Below are 22,225 nucleotides of genomic sequence, written 5' to 3' on the forward strand. Positions count from 1 at the left end.
AGTCTTGTACAGACTAAACAAGTTTTGAAGTTACAAAGTTATAAGTATTACACCTGTAATACTGTTTTTGTAACTTACAAATAAAACATGCTCTCCCAGACTCAAATGTATAACAGTACATATATAATTGATATAGTAAAAAGACTTCGTAAACATTCCGGGAAAGTCAAAAACGTTCAATAATAAGATGAACTTACCAAAAGGGTGTTCAACAAATTCATGTTTAGAAATAATTTAATCAATTAAAAAAAAAAAATCAACTTCAGTAGTTCTAATAAAGTCAATACTTGAAGATCTAAATATAAGTACTTTCTAGGTACGAAATTTAAATAATTTTGTTTTAATTATTTACATCAGCATGTTCAAGAATAGATTTATTCAAACTTCATAACTTAAATCAGAGAGTCAATGATTTTGCATCACTTTATTTCTTCATCTTTAATCACATTTTTCGTACATTAGTATATATGCATCTTTGTTATTTATTGCATCTTTTCCATAACATGGTGTTACACTGGAATCGCTTATCATGTACCAATTTGGTTCGTTAATGGTGATATACACTTCAGTGTTGCTTTTAATCAAAAGTGGAGGAAGTGGTATGTCTTTGTTTTCAAATTCTTCCAACCTGCGCTCTATTTTATCTTTCATTTTTTTGGGGTCCTTCCACGATGTATTGCAAAAACCATTATACCATTTAGCTGCGTGTTCCTCAGCTTTTATATAAGCAATATAGTGCCCGCAATGTAGACTTCCTGAATGTGCCACTACTCCAAAAAGACTGTAGCTTAGTTTTTCAGAAACCTAAAAGTTCAATCAGGTGATCAGTACTTAAAATTCTTATTTCATCATAGAAAATCATTTGCTACTTTAAAGCGTTCCATAAAAATATAAAATGATAATTACATATTTCATGCGATCGAAAAATTAACGGTATAAGTTTTACTGCAGTTGATGCGTATTTCGTCGACAAATGTCTATTCACGATCGGTGAAATAGTTAGAAAGCCAAGCACAGATGAAACAAGTAAAAAGTGGAAGAGGACCCAAAATTCCAAAACGTTGTGCCAAATACGGCTAAGGCAATCTATCTATACCTGGGGTAAGAAAATATTCTTAGTATTTCCAATGATTCATACTTCTTAAAACAGTAAATTAATCAAAATGATCATAACATTGATATTCATGTCACCACCGAAGTGCTGGCTACTGGGCAGGTGATACCCTCGAGGACGAAACGTCCACTATCAGTGGAATCGACCCATTCCAGTTGTGTTAATAGTTATCAAATGTACCAGGTTTATGATTTAATACACGCAATTAGTCTACAGAAAACTATCAGTGACGCTCAGATCAAAATGGTTAGAAAGCCAAACAAGTGAAAAGTAGAAGAGCATTGAGGACTAAAAATTCTAAAAAGTCGTGTCAAATACGGCTAAGGTAATCGAGGTATATTCAGAATACATTAAGTCTAATTCTAACAATTTGAAATGCATGGTCTCGATAATATATATCATCATTTTGTGTGTATTTTTGTATGTACATTGAGATAACCTCCAAAGACATTCGACGCTGATACAACTAGAAATGAATATAAAAAGATGGCCACCACATGCAATTGAATGTTTCTAGGTCTGTTTGATGACAAATTGTAGGTTTAAAAATAAGAGTTTTGTATCGTTTCAGCCTAAGTTATACTGATTTTATCATTAGTCAATATCAAAAAGCGTGAAAGACGGATTGAGAGGCTTTTAACCTCAAATATGTGAAATCTTAACCTCCGGATAACTCATGTACATCGTCGAATACAATTATAGTCCAGCTGGTCAGATTATTACTGACGACCTTGGCATCGTAACTAACGAATAACTACAAAAGTTGTTTAATGATGGCAACAGTAGGATACCGCTGTTCAAAACTCATGAATCCACGGATAAGAAACAAAATCGGTGTAACAAACTAAAACCGAGGGAAACGCATTAAATATAAGAGGAGAACAACGACATATCACTAAAATGTAACATACACAGAAACGGACCGAGCATCAGACAAAATCTCACGAGAATAACATATATAACATCAAAACCAAATACATGAGTTTGGGATAGACAAATACCGTGACACGGTTTATCGCAATTGGAATTTACACTCAAAAATAAGAGAAGACAAACGACGCAACATTATAATGTAACACATACAGAATCGAACTATAATAAAACATGTATAACTATGGCCATATTCCTGACTTGGAACAGGACATTTTTAAAGGAAAAATGGTGGGATGAACCTGGTTTTGTGGCATGCCAAACCTCGCACTGTAATGTACTGTAACATCAAAATGACAGCACAACACAACAGGACTACAATGTAAATAAATTTGAGAACACAATTGACAAAGAATCACACGAACAACAGCCAACAAAAGGCAACACGTTCAAAATTTTAATACGCCAGAAGTGTATTTTGTCCACACAAGACCTACTAGTGACGCCCAGATACAGTTGTTTGAAAGCCGAAACAAGTACAAAGTTGAACATAATCAAGGACCAAAAGATAAAAAAAAGTGTGCCAAAAACAGCAAGGGTTTTCTGTTAGTTACCAGAACATCCCTATTATTTAGAATAATCTATACTTTTGCAATCAGTAAATTTTATAAAATGACTATACAAAAGATTTACATGATAGTATTAACTAATTACAGGAAACAACTGAAATACATTACATAACCAGATATTTGCAACACAAAAAGTAGACACATCCGAAAAAGTTTAAACCCCAACGTCAAGTGACGTCATATTTGAAACTGTAAAAAATGACAAAAAAATAACGTCATTTGAATTTTTAAAACAGATCATCAAAAAAGGAAAAATAACGTCACATTAGAATGAATAAGATAGAACAAGAATGATTCAAGATTATATTTGAACTAAATACTGATATTGCATTTAAATAACAATGCACATTTCAATACTTATTAATAGCAAACTAAGGTAGCAATTAACTATATCATAAAGCTATGTCCGGTTTGTTTTGAATCTAACTTCAAACGTAAAATATCGTACTGTTTACGTTGAACAAAATCAAATCTAATAAATGAAGGCGGTGATTAATTTTCTTTACCATAACACACAAATATCATAGAAAAGACGTCAACACATTTGACAAAATCCGATGAGAATTACAAATATAACATTAAACATTTAAACTAAATACATGAATTTGGGATAGACAAGACCCGTACCACGTCTTATAGTAAGACGAACTCACACTCAGCAAAACAGTCACAATCGGATATAAGTCATTTTAGCCATGCGACAACAGTATTGCATTCCACAGGAAATCAACTAAAAAAGGTAGTTTCTGGTTACTGATGGAGTCAGTTGAGAACTATGCTAGAAATCGGTATTGACATCAAAGAAAATTTGGTGTGGCGCTTCTATTCCTTTTATAATAAGAAGTACCACGCATAGTGACAATCGTCATCCTCATTTATGATTATTTCATTTTGATAATTTGGGGAGGAAAACGAAAGGCACCCGGATACTGTTTCCGTCACTTACCCGTTGAGGAATGTTGAAAATTATACAAAATTTCAAGTTTACTATCCCCGGTAGTCATTCATAACAGGGGCAGATCTAGAATTTAAGGTTAGGGGCGAACACGTACATTTTCTTCCAACGGAGAGGGGCGATTTACTTTTCAGGTAAAAGTATCGAAATATTCTTCATCAAGCTGAGGACAACCCATGCTTTGCAAGTTTAAGGGGGAGCATGCCCGCCACGCCCTGTATGAATCTTCCCCTGAATAGATTATATAGAGAGTTTCTATATAGTTAATTGATGATCGCCGTGGATAGTTAACTTGGAATTGATAGTTAATAGCAAATACTTAATTTATTGAATATGTATGGTGATAGTATACAGAAAAATGCGACAAAGTTGAAACTGTTAATAATAATCAAAATGTAACGGCTTGTGAACAAAAGGGGGAGGTCTAAAAATATTCTGTTTTCAAGTACCAATGTCGTTTGATACCTTTCTTGCAATTCACAAGTCAAAAAATCTTTTACAAAAAAATCATCCTACAACAGTTAGCATACTTTCAACCACGCGCTTAATGTCCGCAATCTCGCGGGTGTATTCTAGTCTTTCTAAAGTGTTGACTACTACAAAATGTATTATTTCAACAGTAAAAGATGGCCTTCAAAAATAATGCGATGAGATATATTCAACCAGTTGGGCCAACAGTTGTGGATTCTCAAAAATTCTAAAAATCTACTGCTAATTCTCAGATCAAAATCTCTGCCATTTTGAAGCAAAATTTAGGCCTTTGATTTTTCAACAATTTACACTCCTGTTCCTAATGTTCAATCTAACGACCGATTTCACCGTCATATTACACCGAACTTATTCTTTAGAATTTGGAATCTTGGATATAAATTTCTTTTTTTTAATTATAATTATTCTTATTTTGCAAAGATCCGCACTGATTCTACCAGAAAATACAATGAAGATGATATTAATAAAATGCTGGACTTTTAATATGACTATATAGTTGCTGAATTTGAATGAATGATATTTCGACAGTCGGTACTCTAATGTGTACTAATTTGCACCCTTTCTGATCGACATTTGTTTGTACTGATATGGATCAGAAATCCGTCAGAACCTTCTGGAAGAAGTGAAACAGAAGAAGCCCCTTTCAAAGTTCTTTAATTTTACTTTCAGATATATTGATGATGTTGTTTTACTGAGAAACTTCACTGTTTCTGATAATCTGTGTTTTTTGTTGATGACATATATTCGTTGTTGATCTGCAGTTTGCTTGTTGTGTCAAAAAATTTTATTATGTTTTTGTGAGTTTCTCTGTTATTAATGTTCCTGTGTGTGTTTGTGCTCTGTCACATAATGTTGATATATTTTTTGGCATTGTCATGTAGCGAAAGTTTTTTTGTTACTAGTACATTGTATTTCTACTTTCCTAGCTTTCAAATAATAAGACTTGTATGTTGCAATTAGTGAACTTACGTGTCCAGATTGATGATTTCATGTTTTTTTATATAAATTTTTTATTACAAATATAAACGCATTGCATGACTTAGATCATAACTATATATTACCTCATTGGCAATGCTGCAGAATGAATCCATATTTAATATTTCTGGGTATGTGACACAATCATCTCTTTTTAACATTCCACCTTGACCGTCCTAAAATACATTAATGAAGTATATAATGTATGACTAAGACATTGTGTGAGATTTGTTTAAATTTCTATTCAAATTATAAAACACCAGCAATAAAGAAAATCGTCAATATATGCCCGTCCTGACACTTGCGATAAAAATAATTTTCAATAATGCCTATTTTTTAAATATAGACGGGATGAAGCATATGGAAAGGAGATGATACGTTATTGCATAACAATATTCCATAACAATATTCCATTTTGTTGCTGTGTAAGTTATACATAATTCAAGCCGTTTGTTTTCTATTTTGCAAGCTTTGCGCAAACAATGAAAAAAGTGTGTGGTATCAATGTGAAAATAGACACATCGCAACCAGAAGTAATATGACGTAGATGTAATCAACTGTAAGTGACCGTAAGGACATCAACAATAAGCCAAAAAATATACAGCAAAGTCAGCTATTAAGAAATATTTCAAACAAGAAAACTAACATGGTTTATCAGCAAAGTAAAAGCAAATCAAATATGAAGTACATCAACAATCTATAACCAACAAATTACAGACGCCTGAGTAAAGACAGTCAAATATAGGATTGCTGGTGCAAAACATTATCCTAATCTGGGACAGTAATGAAACAGTTAACAACTATAAAAATCATTTAAAGACCCACCGGATAATTAAATCTAAGTTTTATAAAATCATTTCAAATAAAATTGAGAATGGAAATGGGGAATGTGTCAAAGAGACAACAACCCGACCAAATAAAAAAACAACAGCAGAAGGTCACCAACAGGTCTTCAATGTAGCGAGAAATTCCCGCACCATGAGGCGTCCTTCAGCTGGCCCCTAAAGGCCAAAACTTATTTGATCTTTTTTGGTTCTTCAAGGCGGGTCAATAACAACTTTTCTGTTATAATCTTTTCAGAAAAAAAACGTTGCAAAAATCGCGTTTCCCATATATTTTTCCTTTGACATTTGGATAGCTTTCTTGATGTTTTTTTACTATTTAAAGAAACCATTTAAATTTTACAATAGTAATCACAACCAATGCTGTGGAATAATAATTATATATACCTTTGCTTGATACTTAATTTGTTTGGTATAATGACAAGCATACTTATAAACTTGACGTTTGTTTCTTCTTGCGGTATGTGAAACATTTTTTTAATATTTATTTGGAGCACTATCGTGCCATTATTTATATTAGCATACACATCTACAATATAATGTAAGTCTGGTTGTATGCTACTTCCGTTGAAAGTAAATTATTTTAAAATAATACAGTTTTGTTTTTCATTTATTAAAAAGCATATTTGTAACAATAATTGTGTGTACATAAATTCTTACTTATTGCGGGTGCTTAACAGTTCAACATGTTTAATGTTATGCTTTCTTTGAAGTTTGATAAAAATGATATCTGTATATATTGGAATCACTATTGTCCTACATTACGTCTTATTAAGATATTATATAGCATGTTTGCAAACGCAATACAATGTCTACGTAGCGGTATCTAGTTTGCTTTTATGATTTAGAAATATATGTAGTTATACATGTTATCTAATAGAATCAAGCATAAGAGACAAATCTAACATTTCTATACAGAATCATTTTGCCCCTTTTAATTCTAGAACAATTCTTTTGGAAATTTACCTCTAGAGCTATACCAATTAAATATCATGTTGCTAAAGTTTAATGTATATGTATAAAACGCATTAACTATGTAACGATTTAAAATGGTACATATATTTTTCTTATTAATAAAATAAACTTTCGCAAACTTTGAAACAAAGAATTATGTTAAACCAAAATTATATTATATGTTTTTTTTACATTTACTGTAGCTTGTGACTTACCTAAACTGCATTGTGCATAGTTTTATGTAAAAATGATGCCTTAAAGCGATATTCCGCGATGTTATCATCTTGTTATGTTCATTTTAACATAAAAACACTCTTGCAAAGTTTAAATTTACATTCCTTCTAATAACGGAGAAAATCAAGAATTTGTAATTTTTTTGGTTGATCTTCTCGAGTGGGTTGTGACGTTTTATAGCCCGATGTGTTGAATTCTTAGAAAAAATAAAAAAACTGTTTAACTCTTATAGTCCATCGAAAATATACGTAACTAAAAGCGCACACCTGACGAATGGTCGTAGTTATTAACCACAATATAAAAATAAAAATAACGAAAATGAATATGCGTATACCGTTTTGTATTAATTGAATTAAACTTATCTCTAGTAAATATTTTCGAATACATTTCATTAATTATTGTTGAGATTCTTTCATAAAATGTCTATTGAACATGTTTACTGATATTGAACTGAAAATATTTCCGTTCTATTTACCGTTATTAATTTGATAATCATTTCAATGCAACTTATGTGTGAGCAGAGTGTGTATATTATTTTGTAAAGGTCACTGTATATTTCTCGGCTTGAGGTCAATAAGTTTACCTCGTAGCTATTTAGCCGCTGATGTGAGTTCAAGCGTACACAGGTATGAATGTTGTAATTTAGAAAGGATAACCAGAAAGGATCAGAAAAGGTAATTAATACACTAAAATTAAATAGACGATGAGAATAAAGATACAATAATTAAATTCTGCAAGGTAAATTAATTGGAAATACAAATCAGATATGTAATTCCGAAAGTGTATAAAAATAAAAGAAAATTTTTTTGACTACTTTATTAGCAGCAATTGGCGTAAAGATCAAAATATGAAGTAAAAAATAGTACTTTTAATCTTTAATAAAACTAAATGCAATATTACCCAATTTGATAAGGATTTACCAGTCTTCTCTATACTTTATGTTCCTAACATAGCAACACTTTTACCAATAAACAACTAAAACACAAATGTATGTTTGTCGACTAGCTTGCTGCTCGTGTATTTTCTGAGCTGCCTGTTTTTTTAAACAAATATGTACAAAAGATGATGATGGCAGAAAGAACTATGGGCGTCATGTGGCGAATATTACATGCCGATATCGAACCAAGAGTTGTCAACCTGTAAGAAAAGATTTCCAATGCAACCATATTATTGAGAAGGAATGTTTACATGCTATACTATCGTACTAGTATTAGAGGGTTCTTGTGCTGTTCACCTTAGACACACATTTTTTTCCGATGTTTAAAAAAAAAGACAGAACCAATTTAACGTCATATTTCTCTATTTTTTAATATAACTATAAGTCTTTTATCTGGCAAGAATACCCCTATTTAGCGGACTAGCAGTTTATTTCTTTTTTTTCTGTTATTGAAAACCAAGAAAGAAAATAAATCCCGAAATTAATTTAAATCTTTGATACTCAATAGTTTTTCCAGCAAAATATTCATTTCCCTTTGGGGATAATTAGTGGTCGTCCAGTGGCATATATAACATGCATGTCGGAACAGGAAAATTTGCATACAGTATTTTCAGAACCATGTTCACATTATTATACATTATACCCAACAATTGTGATGACAATTTTTTTTCTTTGTTAGAGGACAATCTTATTGAAATAAAAATCTGTAATTTTACTATGTTCATAACTTCGATGAATCAAAGCAAGTTAAATATCGACCTGTATTTTATTGAAATTGGTTCTCTTCTTCTTCTTCGTCCACCGACATCCCATGATAACATTCTGTTGTTAATCGAGGACTAGTCTGCACAACTTTTGACCCAAATTAAACAAAATGTATGTTTCTTTTTTATGTTCAATGTAAAAATTTATATAATTTTAATTGCAACTATCTATGGTTCCGTATAAACTTTCTATCCATGCGTATAAACGAATGGTCGACAAGTGCGTATATTTTTATTAAATCAATGTTTCTTGTATGTTTCAAACTGTCCTTCACTTTTGACAACGAGTACTTACATTTCTCCAAAATTTACCTCGGAAAAAAATGTGAAAACAGATTTTTATTTCATGAAATCTGTTTTGGGGAAATATTTAGATTTTATATAAATAATCATCCTTACACCAGAAATGTTTTTTTTTAAATAAACAAGCGTATGAGAAGTAATGACTAGTAGGCGAGTGATACGAGAGCCAAATTTACATTTTTAATGCACCTACCTAACACACGGCTAAATTATATATCACTGGAAAGCTAAGAATGTGTACTTTCCAAATATCCCGGTCGTCAAAAGAAATTATGGTGCATTTTTTTTTAAATCGAGGTCAAAGGTCATGGGTGTAATTTCAATTCACGGATACATGTACTTCCAGTAGTAAAATCGAGTCAAAACAAATGCAAAAACGAAACAATTTTGTAGGAATTACTGTTGGAAAAATATAATTCTATCATAGTATTAATTAATTTTGGTTGATTTTAACGGTAACGCATGTTACGTAACGTTTTCTCCCGGAGTCTTTGAAAATCAATCATTAAGTCACACCAATGTTTCTGTAGTCGCCCTTGCATTATCTAAATCTGATAATACCCCCATATCATATGATTGCACGTATTTACAAACCGATATATCTGCAAATTTGATATAAATAACCCGAAGCAAAATATTTGATGCAAGGGAAAATATAGCATATGACGTATTTTTGATTGTTTAGAAAAGTCCCACGATGAGCTGTACATTAAAATTTAGGAAGCGTATGGTCTCCTGTTAGTTTGAAAGCCTGCCAACCGCTTCAAGATCAGACAACCATAGGGCAGATTTTTTTATTATTGTAGTGCAATATGTTGAGTCTGTATCATACCGCAATTTCATTTACATCACTAAATCAGATATGATAAGAGTACTAACTAACATTACTAGAATGAGTAAAGTGCTACTAGTATACTTATATCAACAAATTGACCAATTTTAATATAAAACATCACAAGGCAAATAAGATCACTCATTGTAAGTCAAACTGTGTTTGATTTTACTTTAGTCGGCCGCCGTGTATTTTTAGATATCTAATTAATCAAACAACACTTGACAAAGTAGTTTGTACTTTTTTTAGATAACGCTAGTGATGACTTTCGGCTACTTTCGCACTTAGTATTACTTTTTTATATCTTGTTTCACCGCTTCAAACGAAGGACAAGGTTATCCTAATATTGAACCTTTCATTTGGCTTCCTTATATTAAAATCCCGTTAGCGTATAACCTAAATGATCGAAACGTCGGACCAATGGGATGTTGAACCATTTTATAGGCGTCGGAATATTGCGATATCGGCATATTATAGCTTCATTTTAACTTCTAATCTCATCGTTCTTATCGGTCAACATATCCATACACAGACAACTTCCTTGGCATGGACATATATTAGTACAACAGAGGTTTTGCTCAAAGCGGACACAAGATCTACTATATACAAATTGAATTAAAAATTGGGAATGGACAAGAGGGATTTGTCAAAGAGACACCAACCCGTTCAAAAAGCGGGCAACGGCCGAAGACCACCACAGGGTCATCAATGCAGCAAACTCCAAAACCCGGAGGGGTTCTTCAGCTGGCCCCTAAACAAAAATGTACTAGCTTGAAATGATAATGAACGTCATACTAAGCTTCGAAATATACTCAAGAAATTAAAATAAAAAATCATACAAAACTAAGAAAGGCCAGAGACTCCTGACTTGGGACAGGCGCAAAATTGCGGCGGGGTTAAACATGTTTTTTTGAAATCTCAACCCTCCCCCTATACTTATACCAATGTGTGAACAGATAAAATCTTGTAGAAAGTTGGATGACATCATACCGGACGGATGTTGCCTTTTAGCCAACCAATGTCATACGGAGAACTTTTATTGTGCCATCATCCAAAAGACATTCACAGAAATGTTTTTAAAGAAGGTGGAATAATTTCAATTGAATAATCCAGTGAAATGTTTTTAGATAATGGATATTCATCTGATTGGATTACAACTTTACCCTATATCTGCTTCCGTAAAATACTAGTAGCTGCAAAAAGTGCTTGCAACCAATTTCGCAGTCACTGCTCAGATCTTTAAATTTGACAGACTGTATATCACAGTCATTTTAAACGGGTAATTTGCCGTCATTTAATACGGAATAGGACAAAATTATAGAGCTACTGTATACAATATTGGACGTAGCTTGACCTTGTTGAGGCTGTATACATGTAACTATAAATTGACCATATATTTTTAGTTTTGTTGAAGCTGATAATATGTTGTGTAGTTTTCTCGGCGGCGATCCTCGGGCAGAAATTAAGCCCGGTTAACTGTACAGGCACGTCATCTTTAATCGTCGAAATGTTAGTAAAAGCTGTTTTATGTTCAGAATTAAATAGCTCTTTACTTTCTGGTTTAAAATTTTGTAGCAAATATTTAGCGATGCAAGCTCGATGGTATAAAAATTTAATAGTAAAATTATCACAAGTTATTTTGTAAATCAGATCATTGTAGGAGATAATGTAGTAACACTCAATACAGCTTGAGTTTGCTCTTCAGAGGATACCTTAGTATGAAGTTGTGTAACTTGCTCATAGGCTTTATACATTTGCAAAATATACAACTTAAACAGACAAATAAGAATGAGTTTTAGATCTACTGCCCTCGTTGATATATGAGAAGAGACTGGTCGGTAGAATTGGTACATGTAGTACAAAGTCTTTGTACAGACAAAACAGAAGATGATAGGTTGTGCTTACTTTTGAAATATTTATAGCAACTCTTATGATATTTTGTATTTTCAAATGGGATGTTTTCATTTTTTTGTTCATATTAATCATGTTAATCGACCAGTCTTCTGTAAACTTCATCTTTTCGTTTTCCCACTGCGGCGATACAGCTGTATTTTCATTTAAGTGTTTAACTACATAGTTTCTATTTAGTGAATACATACATGACAGACTATGCATCTGTGTCAATCAATGGATAGTTTTTGCTTTTTAGCATAGGAAGGGTTTCATTGTGAACTGGACTGTGAAAATTTGACACGACTCGGAAGAGTTTCGACAATTTTCCGATACGATTCCTTATTTAGAAAGGGGTGAATTCTACAGAACTCAAAAACTATGTTTTACTTCGATTTGATCTTAATTTCGGACGATTTTATATCTATTTAAGCTACACTGAAGTTAAAGATAGAAATAGAACCGTTTAAATATGATTTATCGTACTCTAATAGCACTATTAAGTACACGGAAATCGACTAATATATTCAGTAAGAAAACGATAACGAAATAGATAAGGGATTCCGGAAACTATAGTGATTTTACCCAACATCATAAACTTACAGAAATTCGTGATTTTAAGAAATTTTAAGATAAAGTCTTGATCTTGAATGAAAAAACGATAACTGATGAGTAATTTGGTGTGTTCTAAAACGGATATAGTGCAAAAGCATTTAATACAAATTTAATTGTAGATCCGAAAAAGTCAGGATTATGAAAATTTTCGTACAAAATGTCAAATATTTAAAAGGAATGCAAAAGCATGCGGACTTACAGTTGTAAATATTGTTTTTCATTATTTTAAGAATCTAATTCACTTAATTATTCTGTCTAAAATAGTCTAGTCAAAATAGCATTTGACCTCAAAAAAATTGCAACAGAATTTGTTTTGGTATTTTTCTATTCAAAATGACTTTCTTTATAACATACCAAAAGTCTACCAAGATATCTGAGTGGGAACATGGATTTTTTGGGGTAAAAAATAGCAAAATTTGTCAAAAATTGCGAAAAACTGGGAAAAGCTTGTAAAACATCCATTTTTGATGATAATTATTTCAAATTAAAAGTTTTACAACAGTTTATACAGTGTTTATGAAATGAAATAACAAAAAAATAGTTTTTTTTTTTATAAACATGAAATTTTAGGTGAAAACGTCCAATTTTTGTTGGAATTTGAGATTCACATAATGTTAGTTGATTACCAAAACAGACAGGAAAATATAAAAAATGATAATAGAAGTTCATTTTATTCTTTAAAAACGACAAAAACCTTTATTTTAATCATTCATAAACTTTACAGCAATTCATTATTGGGTAAATGATGATTTTGGGTAAAATATAGTAAAATCAATCAAATATCGTTAAAAACTGGAAAAACACCAATTTGGAGTTTTAACTGTTTTTGAATCACTCCAAAAGAGAAAAACGGAAATCTTAATATAATTATAATCAGATCAAACAAAATTTATTGTAAAACAATAGTAAAATAACTGATTTTAGGTGACTGAAAAAAACTGGAAAAATATTTATATTTTTCAGAAACCATTTTTTCAACAGACACATCATTTGGTGTCACAGTTTGTTTACAGTTGCATCTAATATTTAAATGTTAAGAAGCTTATCAGGAGCAGGTGGAAGTTCCATTAAATTAGACAATGTTTTCCCTGTTTGATTTCCCAACCATAGTCTGCATGGTCTGTAGGGTCTATGTCAACTTTTTCTGATAATACACTTGAAGGCTATGAAATTTCCCTGAATCTGATGTTGGTGGTAAACTTTTCACCTGAACAAATCTGTTTCCAGTAATTACTATAGATTTGAATTTTCTCCAAAGAAGAATGTCAAGTCCTTCTAGAGGAAGTCCTCAATATAAACATATGAGCACTTCTTCTCCTGCTTTGATGATATCTGCTTTAATGAAGCCTTATTCATGAAAACTTGATCTTAATGGAAATCCTTTGCTTATTCCAAAAAGCTTAGATGATGAGTCACAAAAATGCAACCTGTTATAGAAGCAAAAAGAGCAACAAATTACAAACATCATCCACAAGAAATCTTTTCATTTTTTTGGTTGATTGTCATTTATTCAGATTTAAAAATAACCCGTTTGCACTGCTGATTAACATGATGAATAAGTAACACTAATAGATCCGTATCTTCACCATTTACTATGACTACTAAAGACAAAGCACAATCCAAAGCTGTTTGCACAATCTGCATCACCAGTCGCATTCTTACATCTAATGTTATTATCTTTTAGCTCGTCACAAAACACGTTAATAAGATATAGGAAGATGTGGTGTCACTGCTGTGAGTGCCAATGAGACAACTCTCCATCCAAATAACAATTTATAAACGTAAACCATTATAGGTCAATGTACGGCCTTCAACACGGAGCCTTGGCTCACACCAAACAACAAGCTATAAAGGGCCCCAAAATTACTAGACTAAGTGTAAACCATTCAAACGGGAAAACCAACGAGCTTGTTTGTTTTGACTGTTTGACATGAAAAGTTCCTTTTTAGTAATGGATAATAGATTTTTTTCTTCATCAATACTACATACAACAGACCTTTTTTGGAGTGGTCTTTCAACAGATTTGACTATAGAAAAAATATTGATGAGAAGTGTCAAATCTTGTGGAGGCCTAACCAGGGGCAGAGGAATGGGTGAATCAGAGAATGGGACAGATTTATCAAGTACTGTGGATTCATTATTATTCGTTGAAAACTAATTTTGTGGGTTTTGTGGGTACATATGCACCACGAATTCAAATATTCAACGAATAGCATAATACCAATGGGCTTTGTATACAGAGACCAGCAAAACCATGAAATCAAATATCCACGAAAATGCAAGTTTTCAGCAATCCACGAAAATAAATGAATTCACAGTAACTAAACAACTAAGTGATAAAAAAGCTAAAATTGATATGCCAATTTAAGGCAAAAACGACAATATGCTAACAACAAAACGAGATCAATATTTGAGATGGAAGGAACATTTTCAAGAGGATCTTAATACAAAAGAACCAGATAATCTAGCAATTTTTCCTGAGGGATCCTTTAGACCTTGAAATAGACACAGATCCACCTTCAAAACAAGACATACAGGCAGCCATTAAAAGCTTGAAAAACAAAAAGTCACCTGGCATAGACCAACTAAATACAGAACTTTTTAAGATAGATACAGTGCTAGCAGCGGATTCAGTACACCCAGTATTCCTGAAAATAAGGGAGCAAGCTGTTATTCCTAACAGTTGGTCTGAAGGCAACATCATAACAATATCAAAACAAGGAGACTTAACTTACTGAAATATTTGGAGAGGAATCACCTTACTATCGATTCCAAGTACGGTAAGGTCTTCTGCATAATTTTAATATCAAGAATTATAGAGGCTGTTGATAAGAAACTACGACAAGAACAAGCTGGTTTCAGAAAAGGTAGATGCTGCATAGACCACATATTGGTCCTACGTAACAACTGAGAACAGTGTCATGAGTGGCAGATGAATCTACTAGTAAATTTTGTGCACTTCGAGAAAGCATTTGACAGCTTACACCGGGAAAGTCTTTAGGGTAGTTCTTAGAAACTATGGAATACCAGGTAAGATAGAGCATCTCATCAAGCAGTTCTATACAAATTTCTCAAGTACCATCAACTCTGAAGCTGACACTAGTTGTAAAATCAGGAGTAAGACAAGGATGTGTTATGTCATCTGTGCTGTTCATAATCGCTATTGATTGGGTAATGAGAACAACCCCAGCAGAAATTAACAATGGACTGAGATGGACACTTTGTACCACAGGACACAGACTATGCTGATGATTTAGCACTTTTATCCCATACCAAAGATCATATGAAGGAGAAGACCAAAAAGCTAGAAGAAACAGCTAAAATGATTGGACTTGAGATCAATGCCAAAAAGACAAAGGTAATGTACCTCAATACAGAAAGACATCCTATCATATTTATAGAAGGAAAACAGCTGGAAACAGTAGATTCATTTAATTATCTAGGCAGTTGTATAATCACAGAAGGTGGTGCTGAAAGAGATATAAAGATCAGAATAGGAAAAGCTAGATCCGCATTCATTAGACTAGGCAACATCTGGAAAACAACAGCCTTTTCAAAGAAGACCAAGCTCAGGCTCTATAACAGCTGTGTACTTTATGTACTCCTATATGGGTCAGAGTACCGGAGAATGACTGAAAAAGATATCAACAGGCTCTCCAGCTACTATAACAAATGTCTGAGGAAAATAATGAAAATATTCTGGCAAAACAAAATCTCCAACAAAGACCTACATGAGATGACCAGCACCAAGGACATGGAGACTTTGCTGATATAACAAGAGGCTCTCAAGAGCCTGAATCGCTCACCTTAATTCTTTTGGTTAAATCTCTCATCAATGATTATTTTGGCTTTTCAATTTATTTAAATGTTTTTTGGATCGTCCTATTTTCTTCAAAAGCCAAAAAAAATAATCATTTTCTCCTATGTTCTATTTTAGCCATAGGAGCTATGTTTCTTGACATACAAGGAAATAAAATATAAAATTTATACTAGATACTCTGAAACTCATTTAGCCTAAGTTTGGCTGAAATTGATACAGCAGTTTCAAAGGAGAAGATTTTTTAAAGTAAGTCAACATGATGAACAAATTGTGAAAAAAAGTCTTTAAAGGGCAATAACTCCTTAAGGGGTCAATTGACAATTTTGGTCAAATTGACTTAATTGTAAATCTTACTTTGCTCAGAACATTATTGCTGTTTACAGTTTATTTCTATCTATAATTATATTCAAGATAATAAACAAAAACAGCAAAATTTCCTTAAAATTATCAATTCAGGGGTAGCAACCCAACAACAGGTTGTCTGATTCATCTGAAAATTCAAGAGCAGATAGATCTTGACCTGATAAACAATATTATCCCATGTCAGATTTGCTCTAAATGCTTTGGTTTTTGAGTTATAAGCCAAAAACTGCATTTGACCCCTATGTTCTATTTTTAGCAATGGCGACCATTTTTGTTGATAGATCATAACTTCGGATACAATTTACAAACTAGATACTCTAAGGAACATTCAATTAAAGTTTGGAAGTATTTGGCCCAGTAGTTTCAGAGGAGAATATTTTTGTAAAAGATTACTAAGATTTACGAAAAATGGTTAAAAATTGACTATAAAGGGCAATAACTCCTAAAGGGGTCAACTGACCATTTCCGTCATGTTGACTTATTTGTAAATCTTACTTTGCTGAACATTATTCCTGTTTACAGTTTATCTCTATCTATAATAATATTCAAGATAATAACCAAAAGCAGCAAAATTTCCTTAAAATTACCAATTCAGGGGCAGCAACCCAACAACGGGTTGTCTGATTCATCTGAAAATTTCAGGTCAGATAGATCTTGACCTGATAATCAATATTACCCCATGTCAGATTTGCTCTAAATGCTTTGGTTTTTGAGTTATAAGCCAAAAACTGCATTTGACCCCTATGTTCTATTTTTAGCAATGGCGACCATGTTTGTTGATAGATCAAAACTTCGGATACAATTTATAAACTAGATACCCTAAGGAACATTCAGTTAAAGTTTGAAAGTATTTGGCCCAGTAGTTTCAGAGGAGAAGATTCTTGAAATAGTTTACGACGACAGACGACAGACGACGACAGACGACGGACGACGACGGACGCCAAGTGATGGCATAAGCTAGTAGTGGCTTGGTCATGTTATACGCAAAACATCTGATGACATGACCAAGTTAGCCCTTAGATAGACACAAGAGGAACAGAGAAAAAGAGGCCGACCTCAAACAACATAAGGACGCACCATAGAAAATGAGCTAAAGGAAAGATAATATACCTGGGGCAAAGTTGAAAGAAAAGCAAACAATCCTGAGAAGTGGAGGAAACTTGTCCTTGCCCTATGTGCCGTAAGGCATAGTAAGGACTAAGTAATTAAGTAAAGACATGTTTTAAAAACACTTAACCAAGGATATCTGAAAACGCATGTCAAGTTTTAATGAATAATGCTTTATTAAAGCAGATATCACCAAAGCAGGAGAAGAAGCATCTGATTCAGGGCAATTTCATAGTCTTCGAATGTATTATCGGTGCCAAAAAATGGATGTAAGAAGAAGTTGACATAGATCCTACAGACCATGCAGACAATGTTTAGTAAATTTCACGTGGAAAACTTCGTCCAATTTTGATTGAACTTCCTCCTGCAACTGATAAAAGTTATAACATTGTAAGATGCAAATGTAAGCAAAACTGCAACACCAAATGATGTGTCTGTAGACAAAATGGTCAGTAGGATGCGGTGAATGTTGTGGTTTGAGTTTTTTTTATACTGTTCCCATTGCTGAATCTGACTTTACTGATGAAAAGATGTTTGTTGTATACAGAAAACTATGGTCAATGATACTTTTTACCTCTCATTATGCATGGTCAACAAATCTATGATTTTCGCTTAACATCTCTTGTTGGTTAAAATAGTATGAATCTAAGCATTGCACTTTTTCATATAAAGAATATAAATTAATGTTATCTGAGATCTTAATTGATTTCTGAAAAAACTATGAGTTTTTTATTTTTTTTCTAGTTTTGTCAATTTTGGGCCAATTTTGCTTTTTTTTTTTTTTACACAAAATCAGTTATTTTCAAATTAGTTTTACAATGAATTTTGTTTGATCTGATTATTATTCTATTAAGATTTGCATTTTTTTATTTTTGGAGTGATTAAAAACTCCAAATTGGTGTTTTTCCAGTTTTTAACGATTTTTTGATGATTTTGCTATATTTTACCCAAAATCACCGTTTACCCTATCAAAAATTGCTGTAAAGTTTTGGAATGATTAGAATAAAGGATTTTGTCTTTTTTGAACTATCAAATGAACCTCTATTACCAATATTTATATTTTTTCCAGTCCTGTTGGTAATCAATGCAAGCTTTGAAGATCTCAAATTCCAACAAAAATCGGATGTTTTCACCTAAAATTTCATGTTTATAAAACAAAAACTATTTTTTTATTATAATATTTCATAAACACTGTTTAACCGGTTGTAAAACTTTTGATTTGAAATTATTATCATCAAAAATGAATGTTTAACAAGCTTTTCCCAGTTTTTCACTATTTTTGTCAAATTTTGCTATTTTTCACCCAAAAAATCCATTTTCCCACTCAGATATCTTGGTAGACTTTTAGTATGTTACAAAGAAAGCCTTTTAGATTTGAAAAATACAAAAAATAATTCTGTTGCAATTTTTTTGAGGTTGGCCATATTTTTCATCTATTTTGAAAAGAAGAGATACAACTAATTTCCTTTGCTTGAAAAACATGTCATAATTTTATAATTTTCAGCTAATTTCTGAAATAAACGTCAATTTTACAAAAACTGCACCGTACGATTTTGTGACGACCGGGCAAAAATCAAAGTTAAATCATTATTCTTTCATTTAAAAAAGAAATTAGCCGTGTGTTAGGTGGGTGCATTAAAGTCCTTAACTAGACGTCTTTTTCAAATATTACACTCGCCTATAGTATATCACTATCGGACAGGCAAAACAGAGATGTATAGTATACACCTGATAGTTCAAAATGGAAAGTTTCAGGTTATCGGTCGTGTACACTGATCAAAACCCTCAGTAATGAAACGATGCATGAACTTGCAAGTCAGACTTGAAATCGCTTGAATACCTTAACGTGTCACCTTACAATACATTTGGGAGTAATACCTTTAGCCATGCTGGTGATCAGACAAGGGAAGGTCTGAAGTTTATTACATAAACATGATAACAGAAATAGGAACAAATTAAATGTTCGAAATCAATTTTTACGAAACACTTATTTATGCTCATTTATGACTTTTCACCAATTCCCATGATGTATAAACAGTTAAAAACGACAGACCTTCGTTTCTTAAAAACACATTTTTCGTACCAAGTTAGTAAGTCGGATAAAACAACCGTACGATTGACAAAATATCTACACGCGATTAGGACTACATTAGGCTACTGTCGTTTTGGTCCTTTGTGGTTAATAGACATATCGTGGATAAAAACGGAGGTGATTGTCAAAATGGTGACACGCTGAGAATTGATACTCTAAATCTAAAATCGAGGGTGATCTCTTGTCTAGCAGAATAAAACTTTAATATCTATGAATTTGAGCATTTTTATACAGAATGGACAAAATATCAATTTTTGATTTTTTTACGGAGTTTCCCTTTAATCCACATTGTATTTACTGTAACAGGTAACACAAAAAAACTGCTAATGTTAAGTTGAAACAATTTGTAGAAGACTGACACGTTAAATGTACAAACAAAATGACTGATCTGATTTTAATGTTCTGACTATTCGAATCAAGCATACTTCTTATCCTGTCGAGTACGAGTTTATGCGACCGCCTCACTTACCGTTTGAAACCTTGATTTGTTTTTAAATCTGTTTAGATAACTTTTAGATATTTATTACGAATATTTCCTTTCATGGGAAGAGAAACAAATAATTATACACGAGATTGTACAAATGAAAGCTACATATATGTAGTTGTATCGAAGTAATAAAACCTTTTTGACTTGCGCCTTATCAATTGAGATATAGTTACTAACTGTATCAAACTAACATGTAAGCAGTCTCCGATATATAGTGTAAACGCAACTGATCTTATAACAATCATGAAAAATTCCAGGCGTTTTCTTGGATGGAAGCAAGTTGTTTGGTCTACCTAAAACTCATTATTGACCCCCGATTAAAAACAGTTTGAAGGTTAATTACGTATTTGAAGAGTATCATAAACAAACAATTTTTAACAGATTTAGAACTAATGCAGGGTTAAAGAATAACCATGAGATTTAGGATATATCAACGTTTTCAGGTAAATTTACCGAAATGTCTATTCGTTTGATAAGTTTCATCCTTGATTTTGCCATTTGTTAATGGACTTCCCGTTAACTTTTTGCTTCGGATTTCGGTACACTTGGTATTTTACTTTATTTCCACAATTCTCATCAACTTATTTTTAAATTAGTGATTGCAAAAAATGTATATTAGGGAAATCAATCCTTAAGGAATCAACTGACCATTTTGGTTAAGTTGACTTATTTGTAGATCTTACTTCTTGAATACTATTGCAGTTTTCAATTTATCTGTATCTAAAATAATAATTAAGATAATAACAAAATATGGCAAATTTTCCTTAAAATCCCCAATTCAGGGGCAGCAATCTAACAACGGGTGTCTGCTCCATCTGAAAAGTTCAGTGCAGATATCATGCAAGAATGTATATTTAATCACTATGTTCTATTTTTAGACATGGCGGCCATTTATTTTGGTTGGCCGAGTCCGCGGACACATTTTTGAAAACTAGATACCCGAATGATGATTATGGCCAAGTTTGGTCGAATTTGGCTTCAAAGTTTTATAGGAGAAAATTGTTGAAAAAGTTATCGACGACGGACAACGGAAGTTTAGTAAGGAGAAGCTAAAATGAATATTTACAATATGCATTAAAGATGTTGATAATATGATTGATGTTGACTGCGCTTTGTTAATTTCCTATTACACTACAAAATTTAATTTGGGATTCACACAATCATTAATAATTATTTATCTTTTGACTCTTGTATCTTTAAAAAGCTTTTATATAACCTTCCAGTTTTCCCTCTGACACGTAACCATTCAGAAGCATAATTATATATTACATAAAAAACATATAGAGGGTATAGAAACTGAAAACTTGAAAGATTTTTTTCCGTCTGAAAACTCCCAAAGTTATAATGAGTCATTTACTCTAAATGAATTACAGGATGCTATTGCCTATACCTCATAAAGATAAGATTAACTATATAATGTTTAAATGCTTTAGTGATAAATTGCTTGGTGTAATTCTTTTGAATTTAGTTCTCACAAGAAATACCTCTGGCTTGGAAACATTCTATGAAAAAAATCTATTTATTAACATCCAGAAAGCATTTTATGAACCCCTCTGATTAAAAGAAAATCGCTCAAACTGTCATTATCAAGATGCTTGATTTCTTGATTAACAACATATTTGTTACGTTCGAATGACAAGTTTTTCATCAGACTGTCGGCATTCCAATGAGTACCAATTGTGCCCCTCTTGTCGACTTCTTTTTTATTATCATGAGACTGATATTTTACAGGAACTACTTAGGAAACTAGAGGCTCCCAAGAGCATGTATCGCTCACCTGATTCTACTTGGGTTTTTGAAATCATATAATTTTTTTTTTAGCTAAAAGTAACAACACCACCTCATCAGGAAAGGAACATTCAGGCTATATTTGATTTCATTCCATTCAATGGTTCTCTAGAAGAAGACTTTTGTATGCATTTCCCATAGGGTCCTATGTTAAACTAAGTCCCC

The 22,225-nt window shown here is 32.3% G+C and overlaps 1 protein-coding gene across 1 annotated transcript in view; it reads right to left on the bottom strand.

The window, feature by feature from the left end:
* Window positions 1–409: 409 nt before the first annotated feature.
* LOC139523750 (ubiquitin carboxyl-terminal hydrolase 16-like) overlaps window positions 410–22,225 on the bottom strand; it is a 72,127-nt gene continuing 50,311 nt past the window's right edge. The window contains exons 5-6 of the mRNA XM_071318003.1: window positions 5,119–5,208; window positions 410–804 (exon numbers count right to left, since the gene is read on the bottom strand). Of these exons, the coding sequence (XP_071174104.1) occupies window positions 439–804; window positions 5,119–5,208 (456 nt within the window). The 3' untranslated portion in view covers window positions 410–438. The remainder of the gene's footprint in view (window positions 805–5,118; window positions 5,209–22,225) is intronic.

This window comes from Mytilus edulis, chromosome 5, assembly GCF_963676685.1.
Source record: "Mytilus edulis chromosome 5, xbMytEdul2.2, whole genome shotgun sequence".
Taxonomy (NCBI): Eukaryota; Metazoa; Mollusca; class Bivalvia; order Mytilida; family Mytilidae; genus Mytilus; species Mytilus edulis.